The sequence below is a fragment of the Aaosphaeria arxii genome (genome assembly GCF_010015735.1).
Source record: "Aaosphaeria arxii CBS 175.79 unplaced genomic scaffold BU24scaffold_2, whole genome shotgun sequence".
Lineage (NCBI taxonomy): Eukaryota > Fungi > Ascomycota > Dothideomycetes > Pleosporales > Aaosphaeria > Aaosphaeria arxii.
Window position 1 is genome coordinate 4,231,099 of NW_022983475.1, and position 14,772 is coordinate 4,245,870.

At 52.3% G+C, this 14,772-nt stretch overlaps 6 protein-coding genes across 6 annotated transcripts; 4 read left to right on the plus strand and 2 right to left on the minus strand.

The window, feature by feature from the left end:
- Positions 1–3,927: 3,927 nt before the first annotated feature.
- On the plus strand, positions 3,928–5,452 carry BU24DRAFT_431602 (aldehyde dehydrogenase; the record flags this gene model as incomplete). The annotated part of the gene is made up of 3 exons (XM_033529876.1): positions 3,928–4,332; positions 4,402–5,289; positions 5,339–5,452. The coding sequence occupies 3 exons, from the start codon at positions 3,928–3,930 to the stop codon at positions 5,450–5,452; spliced, it is 1,407 nt and encodes a 468-aa protein (XP_033388358.1).
- A 1,006-nt stretch (positions 5,453–6,458) lies between these two features.
- BU24DRAFT_477099 (uncharacterized protein) lies at positions 6,459–7,549 on the plus strand (the record flags this gene model as incomplete). The annotated part of the gene is made up of 3 exons (XM_033532961.1): positions 6,459–6,542; positions 6,601–6,659; positions 6,689–7,549. 3 exons carry the CDS (start codon positions 6,459–6,461, stop codon positions 7,443–7,445), a joined length of 900 nt encoding a protein of 299 aa, XP_033388359.1. The 3' UTR covers positions 7,446–7,549.
- A 1,155-nt stretch (positions 7,550–8,704) lies between these two features.
- BU24DRAFT_342623 (alcohol dehydrogenase-like protein) lies at positions 8,705–9,901 on the minus strand (the record flags this gene model as incomplete). Its single annotated transcript, XM_033523324.1, has 3 exons — positions 8,705–9,508; positions 9,572–9,652; positions 9,719–9,901. The coding sequence occupies 3 exons, from the start codon at positions 9,899–9,901 to the stop codon at positions 8,705–8,707; spliced, it is 1,068 nt and encodes a 355-aa protein (XP_033388360.1).
- Positions 9,902–11,385: 1,484 nt separating this feature from the next.
- On the plus strand, positions 11,386–11,575 carry BU24DRAFT_419616 (uncharacterized protein). Its single transcript, XM_033527262.1, has one exon. It carries the CDS (start codon positions 11,408–11,410, stop codon positions 11,567–11,569), a length of 162 nt encoding a protein of 53 aa, XP_033388361.1. The 5' UTR covers positions 11,386–11,407; the 3' UTR covers positions 11,570–11,575.
- Positions 11,576–12,049: 474 nt separating this feature from the next.
- BU24DRAFT_132364 (uncharacterized protein) lies at positions 12,050–12,685 on the plus strand. Its single transcript, XM_033521028.1, has one exon. The coding sequence runs from the start codon at positions 12,196–12,198 to the stop codon at positions 12,565–12,567; it is 372 nt and encodes a 123-aa protein (XP_033388362.1). The 5' UTR covers positions 12,050–12,195; the 3' UTR covers positions 12,568–12,685.
- BU24DRAFT_131468 (uncharacterized protein) lies at positions 12,645–14,210 on the minus strand. Its single transcript, XM_033521026.1, has 2 exons — positions 13,654–14,210; positions 12,645–13,501 (listed from the first exon to the last, which is right to left on the minus strand). The coding sequence occupies exons 1-2, from the start codon at positions 14,017–14,019 to the stop codon at positions 12,722–12,724; spliced, it is 1,146 nt and encodes a 381-aa protein (XP_033388363.1). The 5' UTR covers positions 14,020–14,210; the 3' UTR covers positions 12,645–12,721.
- Between the last annotated feature and the right edge of the window lie 562 nt (positions 14,211–14,772).

The following is a 14,772-nucleotide window of genomic DNA, read 5'->3' on the forward strand; positions in this document are numbered from 1 at the left end:
CCACCATCCACCGTCGTTGTCCGTTAGATACCCTCCAGTACCAATATGTCCGGAATACTCGAGACCGCGAACAGGTCGACCAAGGTCTTCACCCTAGCAGAAGCAGCAGCGATGTGTCCCAGCACAATACAAGGTCGGTCGCTGCTGTCCGCCACCTGCCAGTCATACTACATCCCAGTGTATAATCCATCCTACCAGCCATCCGCTACCAGCCTGTGCTGATCAGCCTTTCATCCAGAATTCTACCAGAAGAAAGCCGGCGAGCATGAGTCAATGCCAGAGACGCGCTGATGAAATCGGTGTCAGAGTCTTCCAAAACGCTTCCAGAGCATCGTGTCGGAAACCAGCACTGCTGAGGGTTCTGGCCGGGCTACCCCAGAAACAATCGCTTACGTCAAACTCTGGAGAGCCTGCGCATAATAATGAACAGCATTATCGTGCTCGGTAATGCATGTTATGAAGGTCCTCCACAGTATGAACGACTAGGATCCTCGCGTGCAGAGGAGACGTTGTCTGGATGCCAAACTAGGACTGGACAGCAAGTGCGATGCGCAAACTCCGGTCTATAATACAGCGTTTTAAGATGAATAGTCCAAAATGAGAGGTTGCGGTACGGCCATGTCAGCGTGCCTGGCCCAGCCTATACAGAGCACCTATGACAAGTCGAGTGGCGGAGAAGCGCAAGCAGACGACCTAGGCTAAGAGTCCAAACTCACTTGTTCCTTAACGGCGGATGCTCCTCCGATTCTTAAAAACAGACAAACCTGTTCTCCATGTCTGATGACAATGGGCATACTGCCTCGTCATAATCTTGTCATGGACGTTGCTGCGGACCATAATAGCCCATGGAACTCGACGTGCGTCGCAGCTTGACCTCATCTACCAGTTGGCGGATGATTTCCACCTACCCTAGGCGGGTTGTCAAAGACGTGTAAAGCCAGCGGATCGCTCCGCATTCAACGGCCAGGTCTCTACCGCATTTACTCCAGCGCAACCTCAACAGCTTGGCTGCAGTCGCTGCAGGAACGTCTACAAAGAGGTCGAGAATGAAATTTTTGGTACACTGACCGGCATATCCCTCCGGTCGATCAATAGCAATACACCTCTAACGGTGGGGAAAGGGCCAGCACGTCTTTCTTGAGTACTAGCAACCTGGCTCAGGCCCCAGTTGCCAAAGGAAGACTGTATCCCGAACCTGGGATCGTAGTCGTGAAAGCATAACTTATGAAAAGAATGTGAATGCACTGTTGAGATGACACAGAATGCCAATCAGAGACCTCGCCCGAGATGTTGCTGAACCAGTACGAATGTCCTGAGGGGCACTGGGGATCGAGCCAGGATTGTGAAGAGAATACAGCCCACGCCGTATTGGGAACGGGCAAATATTCTCCGCTAGCGCATCCTTGCCCATCGCGCGCCTTCAATCTCTGAAGGGAACAGGTCATGGTGGGTGTTGGCTTCTTCTGGAGCATCGTTCAGACCTGCTCAACGGTAAAGCGGTTAATGAGCCAAGCAGAGAATGGTGCCAATCTTGCCTAACCACTAAGTGCATCTGAAGTCCCTCCATGAGCGACGGATACGGTACGAGGATGGCGCCCCCATCACATCCCAGACTAGGATCGCTCTCGACGTCTGTCAGCCATTGGACGCTGAACAGGAGTTTGCCAGTGGGTGTGAACCAATATTCCTCAGCGAAGAACAAAAGACTGAAATGCACGTGGGCCATGGAAGCACTCCACATTAACCCCCATTACATGTGTGCATGAAATTTGGGCCAATGGTCATTTTGGAAATTTCTAGAGTTGTTTTGGCTGGCTTTTGCCTTGAAGCTGCATATCATGCATTCGATGCCACCTGTTCAACAATCAGTTACGGATCCTCGCACCTGCGAGAAAGGTGTCTTACCCGTATTGCCCTCAGGCTTATTGCCCTCAGGGTACGGATGTTTCCTGACAATCAAGCCGAATGGGATACGACGCTCGCCACTAATGTCATCGGACTGATACGGTGCTCAGCGCATGTTCTTGGGACCGGCTGTGGTGTCACTACCATCGCCCAGTCACAGCAGCTCTGGCTTTGACTAATCCAAGCAGGCATCTAAATGCAGGCGAAGATCCTGGAAATTGAATATGAACTACGGTCTAGATACATTATCATGTGAACAACAGATTTCGACCACTCCCTGGACTTTGAAGTGATTTCTGGGTGGAGAATCAGAGTATAGACTGGGCGAGTGGCCAACGACAAATCTGTCCAGGAAGGAGACACAATACTCGATACTCAATACGATACAATGTGGAGTTAGTGAATCTGATCTGTTGAGACCACTCGTCAGCAGAGTAAGATTGCGTTATAGCAGCACCAGCAGACCGGATCGGCATTTGAAAAACTATAGAAGTAATACCGCGCGCGAAGGCTTCAACCCGGAGAAGTGAAATTGAACGCGAAGCTGGACGCAGGGCTATCACGGCTTGTCAGGCCAGAGTGAGCCCGTTCGTTGATCTCTCAGATATTGCAGTGCAGCAACTTGCATCGACCTGCGGCGGAGTGCAGTTAGAGAGGACGATAGGAGAAGATTCGCAACCAAAAATACGCAAGCCACCAATTTTCGGTTCCATACGTTCGAGGGCGACTTGGGACGCAATCAATGAGGGTGCCAAAAAGGGGGTTTGGCAATTGTTGCGATATTCAGCATGTCCTACTCCGTACTTTGTCACATGAATCGAGAGATGGAGCTGACCAGAAGCTACCAAATTCAGAGTTTCACTGACAACACAGTGTGGTCATGATCATGATCCTGGCTCTTACCAAATCTGTGATCCTACTCTTACGACTGCAGTTGCGTCTGGAGGAAGGAGGACCAGGGCCCGCAAAGGGCATCAGCCAACAGAAGCTCCAGGCAGCTGTAAACGAGCTGGCTTTCGTACACCTTGTACACCTTTTCGCCCTCTAGTGTCTGGACGCTTCCTCGATATTGCTGTGGCGGTAAACTCCGAGGCTGTGGAGTTCTTGGAATTGGCGAGATGCTTGATACGGTATTCAGTCCTGCTCCAGTATCTCAAGAGTGCAGTGCATAATGTCAGTATTGATCGTCCAGATTCGCAATGCATATTATTCAGCTTTACAATCGTAAATACTTGTGTTCTCCTCCTCTTTTACTTCGGTAGGCCGTTCGATACGCGTGGGTCTCCATCAAAGGCATATCAGATATAGAAATCAGAGGATTCATTTGTTGCCTATGAACACAATGCGTACAAGGACGCTATGCCTGCTGAAGGATCGCAGAAAGACAATCACTGACTTCTGACTGGTGACTTGCGGGGGCGACCGGAGAGAAGGAGAGTACTTTACCAAAGGACAAGGTACCTGAACGCTGAGGCCCAATAGTAACCAGGGCCTGAAGTGGTTTGCCAGGATCATGTAGAGGAGACCGCAGCGCAAGTGCAGAGAGCATCATGTCTAAGTCGCCGCCCGATGTATGTCGCCCGAAGATCCCATTTTTGGTAGATTGAACGGCCAAGTCAGGTGAGAATATCTGAAAGTGAATACCATGCCTGACCAGAACCCCGTGCGGGTTGGATACTCGTCTATGTCGGATATAGACTTGCACACAAAGTGTGGGAGCGATGTGTACTGTGTAGAGTAGAGTAGATACCTCGAAGTCGAAATGCCAAGAGGGTGAGAGCGCTAATCGAGTAGTGCGTAGTAGCGTACCACTCGATTTGGTGGGGCGCCAGCAACGTCATCTGGCTACGAGGGAGGTATCGTCCTTGCGACAAGACTTCTCAAACAGTCAATTCAAGCCTCATTGCCATTACCAGATTTAATTGCAGCTGAAACTGTACACGAGCATTGGTGCCCTCTTTCAATCCCTCCTGATCCAATTAATCTATCCAACGAGGTCACGCCCAAGTCCCCCTCGCCACAATGTCTGTCGAGACCATTACGACGATTTCGCCCATCACCAACAAGCCAATTCTTACACGCAATGGCCTCTCAGATGCTGATCTCCAATCAATCCCTGAGAGAGCCGTCAAGGCCTTTGAAGCCTACCGCCGCACCTCCCTTTCAGAGAGGCAGCAAATTGTCAAGAAGGCATTGAAGCTACTCAATGACCGTCAGGATGAACTCGGCAAAGAGGTGACGGAGCAAATGGGTCGCCCAATTGCTTTCACGCCCAAAGAGATTACCACCGCCGTGGCACGCGGCGAGTATCTCCTCAAAATTAGCGAGGACACCCTCAAAGACACGCCAGGCGAGCCAGAGAAGGGCTTTACCCGCTACATCAGAAAAGTTCCAATCGGTCCAGTGCTTATTCTATTCCCATGGAATGTTAGTGTGGCAATTCTATCTTTGTCTTGCTCGCTTCGTCGCATTCTCATGTACTGACTAGATTTACAGTATCCGTATCTGACCCTGGTAAATTCGATAGTCCCCGCCTTGCTCGCAGGCAATTCGGTTATCCTCAAGCCCTCGCCCCAGACCCCAACCAGTGCCGAACAGATTCAGCGTGTTTTCCGCGATGCCGGACTTCCTGAGGATGTCATCCAGGTTTTCCACTCTGGTTCTCTCGTCCAGATTGGAGCGATCGCCAGATCCCCGCAGATACAATTGGTCTGCTTCACCGGGTCCGTTGCGGGGGGCCTCGCGGTGCAGAGCGCTGCTAGTGATCGAGTCCCCCTCCGTGTGGGTCTCGAGCTCGGTGGTAAGGATCCTGCCTATATCCGTGCGGACGTCGATATCAAGTGGGCTGCGGAAGAGATTGTGGATGGCGCCGTCTTCAATTCGGGCCAGAGCTGCTGCAGTGTGGAACGAGTGTATGTGGATGAGAAAATACACGATGAATTCGTCACAGCTCTTCAGGAGGTCTTGAAGGGATACAAGCTTGGTGATCCATTCGACAGCAAGACTCACGTTGGACCTGTTGTATCACAACGATCAGCCGAGTCTATCAAAGCCCACGTCAAAGATGCTCTCGAGAAGGGCGCCCAAGACGCTACTCCAGAGAACGACTCTTTCAAGTCGCCACCTGCAGACGGTAACTACGTTGCGCCAACCCTTCTCACCGGTGTGAATCATGACATGGCGGTCATGACTGAAGAGACCTTCGGCCCCGTGATCCCCGTCATGAAGGTCAAGAACGACCAAGAAGCGGTCAAACTCATGAACGATAGCCAATTTGGGTTAACGGCAAGCATCTGGACCAAAGATGTCGAAAAGGGTCATGAACTTGTTGAAGACGTTGAGGCTGGAACAGTGTTTGTGAATCGGTGCGACTATCCTGCTCCGGTAAGTCTTTCAGCATCCATAATGAAACAATTCGTCCTAATCTACTTAGGATCTTGCGTGGGTTGGCTGGAAGGATTCAGGAAAGGGTCAGACCCTGAGCAAGTTCGGTTTCGATCAATTTGTCAAGCTAAAGAGCTTCCACGTAAAGGACTATCCTAAATAGATTAACGTTTAAGGTATGGCCAGACTTGGCTCAGTCATGAGGCTATTCTCGTCAAGAGACAGCGCGTGCGCGAGCACCACCTCGAAATGGCCATCATTGAATAGGTTTCTTGTAGGCGCTGATCTAAAGAAACACATACTCGCCTGGTACAAGGGAATTCATTTCGGCGTTGCGATAGTGTGCATCGACAGTTGTACGGGGTACGACAACGCAAGCCATTCTGGAAACCAAGTCAACCCTTCAATTCCTTGATGCGGACGCTAGTGTCTCATAAATGTAGCCCCAATATCAATCTCAGCAAGGCCGAACATCTTTCTGATCGCGTCTCAAACACGCATTATGGTACCTGATCAAAGAATGCAAGCTTATGCAAGGTTGGTGGTACGACAGGACGACGAAACACCTCTCCAATTGCCCACTTGCACTTGCGCCTGTCAAACCACTTGACCAGGCCGATCTGTCTTAACTCATATGATCCTTTTATAGTCTTTGTTCTTGGAGACGCATATGCTCGAAATAATTCATCGGTGCTCAAATACTGGAAAAGTGGATGCAGAACGCTGATCGGAGTGTTCGTACACGAAACTCGAAGGCGTGGATCTCTTATCTCAACAGCATTCCAATGCCTCGAAAAAGTATAATCTATACTTATTTCGCCATTAAGGAATGACAACGACGCCTTGACTATGTCTCTTCGAGGCAAGGAATGGGAGAGTTTCGTCGCGTGGCAGCTTGACACTAAGTCATCTGCCGCTTCTCTTATATTCCAGACTCCGTTCTCAATAAACGTCCTGACTCCTGAGCATCGCTCGGGTTATCAATGAACAACGAGCTCGTGTAAATCACGAGCTTATCCACAGCTTCTGTTTTTTCTGTTATCATCTTCTTTATACCTGTGTTTGTGCTTGGTCATCTTTCGTCAGCGTCTCCAACATTTCTCGTTGAATACCCCGAGTTCATTTGGATAGATCTTTCAGATTACTTCTTTCAGCGATATCAAGTCGCTATGGCAGTAAAGGACGTCTTGGCCAAGTTCCGAAAGGCTCTGCTATGCTGTGGATCAGGAGAGCGGAAGCGTTCGCTGGAGATTGTATGTCACACTCAAGTATACTGCTTGTGAAGATTTGCACTGCTAACTCACTCCGAAGAGCTCTCCTACAGATGTTCAAAGAGGTGTACTAGATATGCCAGGGTTGACCGACGAACAGTAAGTGATCTATACCCTCCTAGTGGTAGTGAGTCGCTGCTCAAGTCCTCGTGGGCACGAGTAGACGCCCCTGAATACGGAACTTGGACAATTTCTCGAAGACTTTCCATAATGGGTGTCATGCCTTCTCCCATTCGCGTCGACATTTTCAATGGGCACGCTGACACCTTTGACAGACGCCATTTCATCCGTGAGAAAGCCTCCACGGACGCAGCCCGTCTGCTATCTTTGACCTCTCACCCTCCCACTCGACCGACCTCTCTCCCGCCCTCTTCAGGTCCATCGCCAACGTCTTCTCGTTCGCCTTCCGTCACCTTACTCAACTCCGCATCCTCCAATCTCCCGGAAACCCTCCCGACCCCACCTCGTCAAAAGCACACCGACCCAGCACCACCGACATCAGCCCACAACCGCATGAAAGGCTTCTGGGAAAGCACCCGACGCCTCAGCAACAGCCTCAGCAACACCAACCACAACGGCTACCGGGACCTCAAGCAGAACGACGTCGACCGAGACGAAGGCGTGGTATTGCTCAACATGGACTTCAAAGACACGGAGCCCGATTCGCCCGCGTCCATCAAAAGCATCGACGAAGGCTTCGTCTCGCAGGACGTCCTCGTCGGCGGCACCCCTACGAAACCCAACAGCCTGCCCCGCGAACGCACAACCCCGAGGTCGGCCAAGGATGCCGATAATGTGTCCGTCAGCGACAGCGACGACGAGTTGGTGGCGCGTATGGCAGGCAAGGGGGAGACTGCTGGAAGCACCCCGCTCGTCAAGGCTTAAATCCTATGTAGAATTACCACCCCCAACGCCTCTCCCCGTCATCGCACTTCCCCCTTCTCGGGGATTGCGCGTGAGGAGGGGAAAGCTTTGGTCTTGTTTGTATCAACCTCCGGGTATACGAGATTGATCGATCCGATATGAAAGGTGCTGAACGCACTGAGGTGCAAGGAAGGGCTGTGAGATTAGATTGTATGAGACTGTAAGATGTAATGGTATCTAGTTTTCGGACGAGATTGGACATATGTAATTCGAAAGGGAAAAAAAGCTCTTGTCTCTTAGGTAATTTTGGATTCTCTTTCGGCGGAGGTAGCAGCGAATGGATGAGTGTACATTGTGTGCAAATTTTGAGAAACTTGGAACGTGAGGATCGAATGCAAAAAATCCTCGTGAACAATAGTAGCCCTGAGTGGAATGGGAAGCTTGACGGAAAGGGGAAATGTCGAGAAATTAAACATCCAAACAGGCAACGAAATCAGCACGCTCGGCGCTGCCTTTGGGCACTTTACCAGTCGCCCTTACATCCCTTGAATAATACCAGCGACCACTTGTTCAATCATGAAAGTCAAATATAAGCACCAGGTCCAGACGTTCGTTTATGTTAGTTGATTTGCTCCGCGCGTACCACACCTAATTACCACGTCCCCCCGCCCATGAACAGCGAACACACACGGCAAACAACGCAGAATTCCCTAGTAAGATTAAGAAAAACCTGAACGAGAACCAAAAACGTTCCTTCGCAAGAAATTCGCTATCGCCAAAAAATCATCTAGGATCTCACTTCCCAAGCACCAACTGTGATGTCAGATGTTGATTGTCTGTATCAACTGGGTGCGTCGTGCCTTTATTTATCTGTCGATCCTCCATGGAAACAGATTACATATGGTATCAGGGACTTCTGTCATTGGTTTCCTGGTTTTCTGTTTCGATCATTGTTGTTCAGGAAAGATTATGCACGAGTGTGGTGATTTTGGATTTTAATTTCGATTCTCATCTCCAGGATACTGGCAAGCTATGTACAGAGAGAAAAGAAAAAGGAAAAGATAAGAAGATAGAAATAGTCCCCCTTTCGTCCTCCCGCCAATGCATGTGGCATTTCCTTCCCTTTACTTTTCAAGATCTTAGGAAAAAATACTTCTACATTTGACCTGTCTCATAATACAACCCCCCCCCACCGAACACCCACCAGTTGCCGCCCGCCGTCATCAATCGTAAAGGTTCGTCTAATATACTCCGCCGCAGTAGATAGGTGGTTTGCCCATTTACTTGGAGGTGTCGAGGACGTATCGTCCAGCGATCTCGCCCTTGCGCATCTTGTCGTAGACCATCTGGAGCTCGGAGAGGCCGACGACCTGGAAGGGAGCCTTGATGAGTCCGCGCCTGAAGAAGTCGATGGCCTCGGCGCCGTCTTTCCTGTTTCCGACGTAGGAGCCCTTGATGGTGATCATCTTGACGACGGACTCGAAGACGGGAGCCTTGAGGTAGGCGCCGGCGGGGAGACCGATGCAAACGACGGTGCCGCGGGGGCGGACGTACTCGGCGGCCTGCTGGAAGGGCTTCTCGTTGACGGCGACGAGGAGGACGGCGTGGGGGCCGAGGCCGTCCTCGGTGGCGGCCTGGACGTCCTTGACGACGTTGGACGAGGTCGCGAAGTCGATGAAGGAGTCGGCGCCGAGCTGCTCGAGGCACATCTTCTTCTTGTCGGCGCCCGTGTCGATGGCGATGACCTTCAGGCCCATGGCCTTTCCGTATTGCTGGGCGAGGGAACCGAGACCGCCTCCGGCACCGACAATGGCAACGGATTGGCCTGGTCGTACGCCGGATTCCTTCAATCCCTTGTAGACGGTGATACCGGCGCAGAGGACGGGTGCGATGGCGTCGAGGGGAACATCCTTGGGGATTCGGGCAATGTGAGCTGCCTTAGCAATGCAGTATTGTTGGAAGGATCCGTCGACGGTGTAGCCAGAAAGGTCGGGCTTGGGGCAGAGGGGTTCGTCGGCCTGCATGCAGAAGTCGCAGGCAAGGCAAGAGCCGTTAAGCCATTTCACACCTGCGTGTTCGCCAAGCTATGGATATTGTCAATTCCGCGTGTTTCCGAGTAGTAGGGAGCGGGGTTTGTGTATATTTACCTCGACATCTTTGACGAGTTCGCCACGGGCGACGACAACACCAGCACCTTCGTGACCACCGACGAGGGGTAGCTTGGTGGGCTGCACAGAAAGAAATCAAGGTCAGAATAATTGTTTACAAGGTAGGGAGGAACTGTCAAAACTTACCAATGGCCAGTCACCGTTCAAGGCGTGGAGATCAGTATGGCAGACGCCAGAGTACTTGATGTTGACGAGAACCTCATCTGGGCCGGGCTTGGGGACAGGAATCTGCTTGTACTCGACGGGGCCGCCGTTCTTCTCAAAGACCTGAGCCCATTGCGTCTCTGGGATTTCGAATTGAGGTGCCATTGTGGTGAAGATGGGAGGAACTGTGGGTATCACGTAGAAAGAATTGGTACTCAAAGAGCTCTTGCTGTGAGGATAGGAAGATATGCTGTGAAGTAGCTGATCGAATGATGATGATGGAAAGGATATTCTATTGAGGGAAGAAACAAGGGCCTTTATATATTATGGAAGGCTTCATGACGATGTATAACCCCACTTTGGGATAACGCGTACCACGTTCCAAGCATGTAGGTAAGAAAAGTCTCGAAGCTCAATTAGGCCGAGCAAGCTCCTCTCATCCATTAGCATCCCTCCCTGACCGAGGACGGAGGTTAGGGGAGCATGCCGGAGAGACGGAGGGCGAGTCCAGTGATTGTCACGGCACAATTGGTGTCAATGCAGGCCACACAGCTTAGTCGGCCGTGGTGCAGAGGGGTAGGTGAATTGTTAGTTGATCGCACTATCGGATGATGTCTTGAGACATGCAAAGAGTTAGAGAGGTGAGAGGGACGCATCGGATGGGTGGCAAGTCTACGTTAGCGTGGAAGGCGTTGGCAAGGTCTGTGAGGGCTGTGAGGTTCTTTGAGAGTATCTAAACAGGTGGGCTGATGTTAGTGCGGGACTGTTGAGAAGGCCGAACAGAGGTGCTGGAAGCCTTGGAGGGGGAGGTGGTATGCAAGTGGTAAGGTATGGGATTGGTGTGTTTTGCAGTAACTAGCGGTAGATGGAGTGGTCATGGACGAGATAGCGGTTACAGAGGGATAGCTTATGGTGGTGTGAAAGGATGTTGCTCGTAGTAGAAGATGGATGGTAGAGGATTGAGACTCGAGAGAGAGGAGGTCAAAGGGATGACGTCCAAGAATAGGGTAGGGTAGTCGATAGCCTAACCCATTATAGTAAGGTCCATATGGATAGTGGGGTGGATCCGCATCGCTAAGCAGGGATCTTCCGACTTTCCATCTCATCTCACCTGATGTTTTTTTTTCTTTCCCTCTCACTCTTCCCTCAATGCCCTCTATGCCTCTCTCTCTGCCTACCAGTTAGGCATCTATCTATGTTCAATTCCAGAAGTCCCATGATTGCCGTCCCACCTCGTCTGCAAATCATTGACATCCACGGCCGTGGATAACGGGCCCCATCCATGCAATCCCATTGATATGAAGCTTTCTCGCAAATCTCTGACGTCGAACAGCTGTTCGATCGAGATCATGCAAAAGAAAAATAATAACAGGTGTTATGACGATTACTACCCTTCTTGAATTAAATCAAGACCAATGCACTCATCTAGATTTGCTTAGCCATCAAGATACATACGTCCAAATGCTTAAAATCAATCGAATGTTCCGAAAAATCATCAACAACACAACACCAACAACAGAATGATAACCATTCATTGCAACCTGCTTCACCTCCCCAAGAGAGAAACAGAAACCATCCATCTGCCATCCATTCACTCCATCATGCATCCCATCCCACTTGCAAATTCCCACCCAGGCCCACCCATGCCGTGACTGCAGCAGGACCGACTCCATGCACGCGCCCCATCATCCCGACTTCCATCTCTCCAGCGCAGACGTGCAACCTCCCCTCTCGGTCGAGCGCAGCATTACCCACGAGGGAAAGGAAAGTGAAATCCACCGTGAATCTCGCCGTCCCCTCAGGGTCCACCCATACGCATTGCCATCCCCGTGAAGAAACCAGAAACGAGAAACGAACAACTAAGGCAGGTTCCAGCCCCCGTCGTCTCTCGTGCTGATCGCGCCCACCAATCGCAAGCCCCGCCGTCCGAATCCAGCAAAGCAGGCGAGGAGCCGATCTAGCCAAGACGGGGAAAGCTTCGCCATCCCGTCCTGTCCATGACCTTCCCAGATCTCTCGCTCTCTCTTGTGCTGGGCGGCTCCGCGAGGGCGAAGGCGAAGGCGCGGCTCGCCCTGGTGGGTGAGCGGAGATCCTTATTGCCGAGCGCAGTGTACGAGCGAGAAAAGGCGGCTTGTTTAGACGTGACAGGTTCGGTGCGGGATGCCATGTGGCCTCCACAAAGTCTAGTCTCATTTCGCGGGGTAAGAAAACCAGACTAAAGCGGACGGTGCAGTCATCTAACAAGCCTCCTTCGTGCGGTAGCGGCTCCGGGCAAAGGGGACATCTTTGATATTGGAAGGCGAGGCGCGTAACTATGGGGTAACAATTGCTTTTTACAGGGACGAAGGGTGAACTGGATTGGTTCTTCACGATCGCACTTCCTGCCACCCGCAGGCTGAGGGACCCCTCGAAGGACAGGGATGGCTTGCTTGCTGAGTGAATAGCGTCAATGCGGAAGGATGAGCGGGGATTTCGCTCTAGAGCTCTCCCTGTTAGCTTCGATTGTTTTTTCGTGGAGGAGCGGAGGAGGGGCAGAGCAGAGCTTCAGCTTCAGCTTCATGGAGCTTTGGGAGCTGTCGTTTCGTCTCGCTCCCCCGCGACTTTCGATTGTTTCTCTCTTCCTTCTTCGTTCTTTGAATTCCTTTTCGACGATTGTCTTTGTCAATTGCTGTAACGATGCATTTGTGTTCGTGACGGTTATTCATTATTCGTTCCTTTTTATTATTATCATAATACATTATGTTCAAACCGTCTTCACCGAGCTCTCGATGCATCGTTTTGCTGCCGGTCGAACGACTGAGCTCGTCTCAACCTTGACAACATCATCATGAGCCATCACATCTTCTCGAACAACTGGCCTCCCATCTCCCCAACCCAACGCCCTCACACCTCCTCCCCTCCCCTCGAAATTACAAAAACTACAATGCAAAGGGGGATATAATCGTGCACGCCTCAAACCACAAACAAACAAAGAAACCTCAAAACTCAAGGAAGCTCATGAACCACCCCACCCCCCACACTCTCCACAACCCTCCCCTCAGGACGAAACGCCCCATAACTCCCCCTCTCAGACGGCGGCATAACGGACACCGGCCTCGTAGACGGCGATCCCCACGTCGAACTCCCCTCCACAAACGATCCCGCCAGCTCCGTGCGCGCGGGCGAGTGCTGCGCGAGCGGCTTGCCTTCGCCGGGGAGCTCGGCCTTGTGGACGTAGCCTGGCATCGCCGCAGCGTCCGAGGCGTCGAGCTTCTCCTCCTTTGAAGACGAGGGGATGGTGGTGGGGGAAGAGGTGGAGGAAGAAGCGTTGTGGCGTCTGTAGAGCAGGAAGAGCGCTGTGCCGATGAGGGACATGACGAGCGGGATCCCGACGCCGAGTCCGATGGCGAGGGCCTTGGTTTTTTTCTTCCGCGCGCTCGAGGCGTTGGATTCTGCGGTCGAGGGGTCTGCGGGCACGGATGTGGGTGGCGCGGTACTGCTGCTGACTTGCGAACTGCTTGCGGCGGGTGTCGACGCCGCGGTGACGGGGGGTTGCGAGGACGTAGACGACGTCGGCCGCGCGGTCGGGTGCGCTGCGAAGTAGCTTGCGAGAGCGGTCGCTTCGTTGGGGATCTTCATGATGTCGGAGAGGGTGGAGGGCGCCGAGATGGCGACTAGGGAGGGCTTCATCTCTGAGCATTGTATCTTGGGGAGGCGCTCGAGTTGCGGGTCCCATGGCGTGTGGCCTATACACGAGTCGCCGCAGTTGTCGGGGTGGTGGCATAGCTGGAAGCGTTGTGTTAGCACAAGTTCTGGCGATATCGAATGCTTCCAATGCTGGCTGGGAAGACGGTTTGGGAAGACGGCGGCGTGTGTGGCACAGCGCAGCGCAGCACTGCATTCGAAGGACCAACGTCCCTCTCCAGTCTCTCACTTACCCAACTACCATTCCTCCCCCCCTCCTCACCCCCACAGAACACCATGCCCACCCACTCGCTCTTCTTCGTGTCGAGCCCGCACTTCTTGGGGCAGTTTGCGTCGGCGTAGGACTCGTCCGTGCAACCGTACTGGTAGGTGATACCCGTGGCGCCGTCGTAGCACGCGTTGTGCTCCAGGCAGACGTTGCCGCGCTTGCAGCAGAAGGTCGCGTCGGCCGTCCAGGAGGTGTAGCACGGGATGATGTAATCGGGGGCGAGCTCCCCGGCGGAGGAGTAGCATCGCTGCTGAGAGACTTGGGCGAAAGCTTGGAGGGGAGTGTGCTGGAGGAGGATGAGAAGGAGAGGGATGGGGAGGAGGGGTTGCATTTTTCGAGGGGTTGGGGCTGTGATGATGGGGAGATTGAGTCGATGGGTTGGTTTGGTCGGGTTTGCTGGTTGAGGGTCTAGGAAGGGAGTGATAGCCAGGGAGGAGTGGTGGTTAGGAAATGCCCATTGATGGGATTCAGTGAAGGCTTCCCAGCGCGCGCGAGGCTTGAGGGGAAAGGGGTGAAAAGAAAAAAGGAAAGGTAAGACAGGAGGGTTTAAAGATTTGATTGTCTGTGACTCGGTAACGTACGCGTCCACAGACTAACTATCACGACGCTTGAGTGAGTGGGGAAAGAAGCCGAAGTGAAAGTGCGGTGGTGCTGGTTACGCAAAATATATGCTAGAGTGATGATGGTTGTTCAGAGATGTGACGAGAGTGCGTTTAGGTTAGTTCGTGCACCAAGACAACAACAACAATGACGGAGTGAAAAGAAAATAGATCGCTGTCGAACCTCTTTTTTGAGGCTTGGACAGGTCTTTTGTGCGAGGTTGTGCTCCCGTCGCCGACCACGCTGGTTGTTGATTTAACACTGTGCCTCGTGCCGGGGTGCACGCGCTGTCTGTTTGCTTGCTGGTTCGCCCTGCGCATCGTGCTGTCGATGCAAGAACGCCACTCTCGCCGTCGTCAGTGCAGAGGGAAGGGAACAGATGCGGTGATCTGTAGATGGAGGACGATGAGACCCCTGCGGGAAGGCGGAGCATAGAGATGGGGGATATAAACAACATGAAACAGCAAACTTGCGGCCCCCGCAT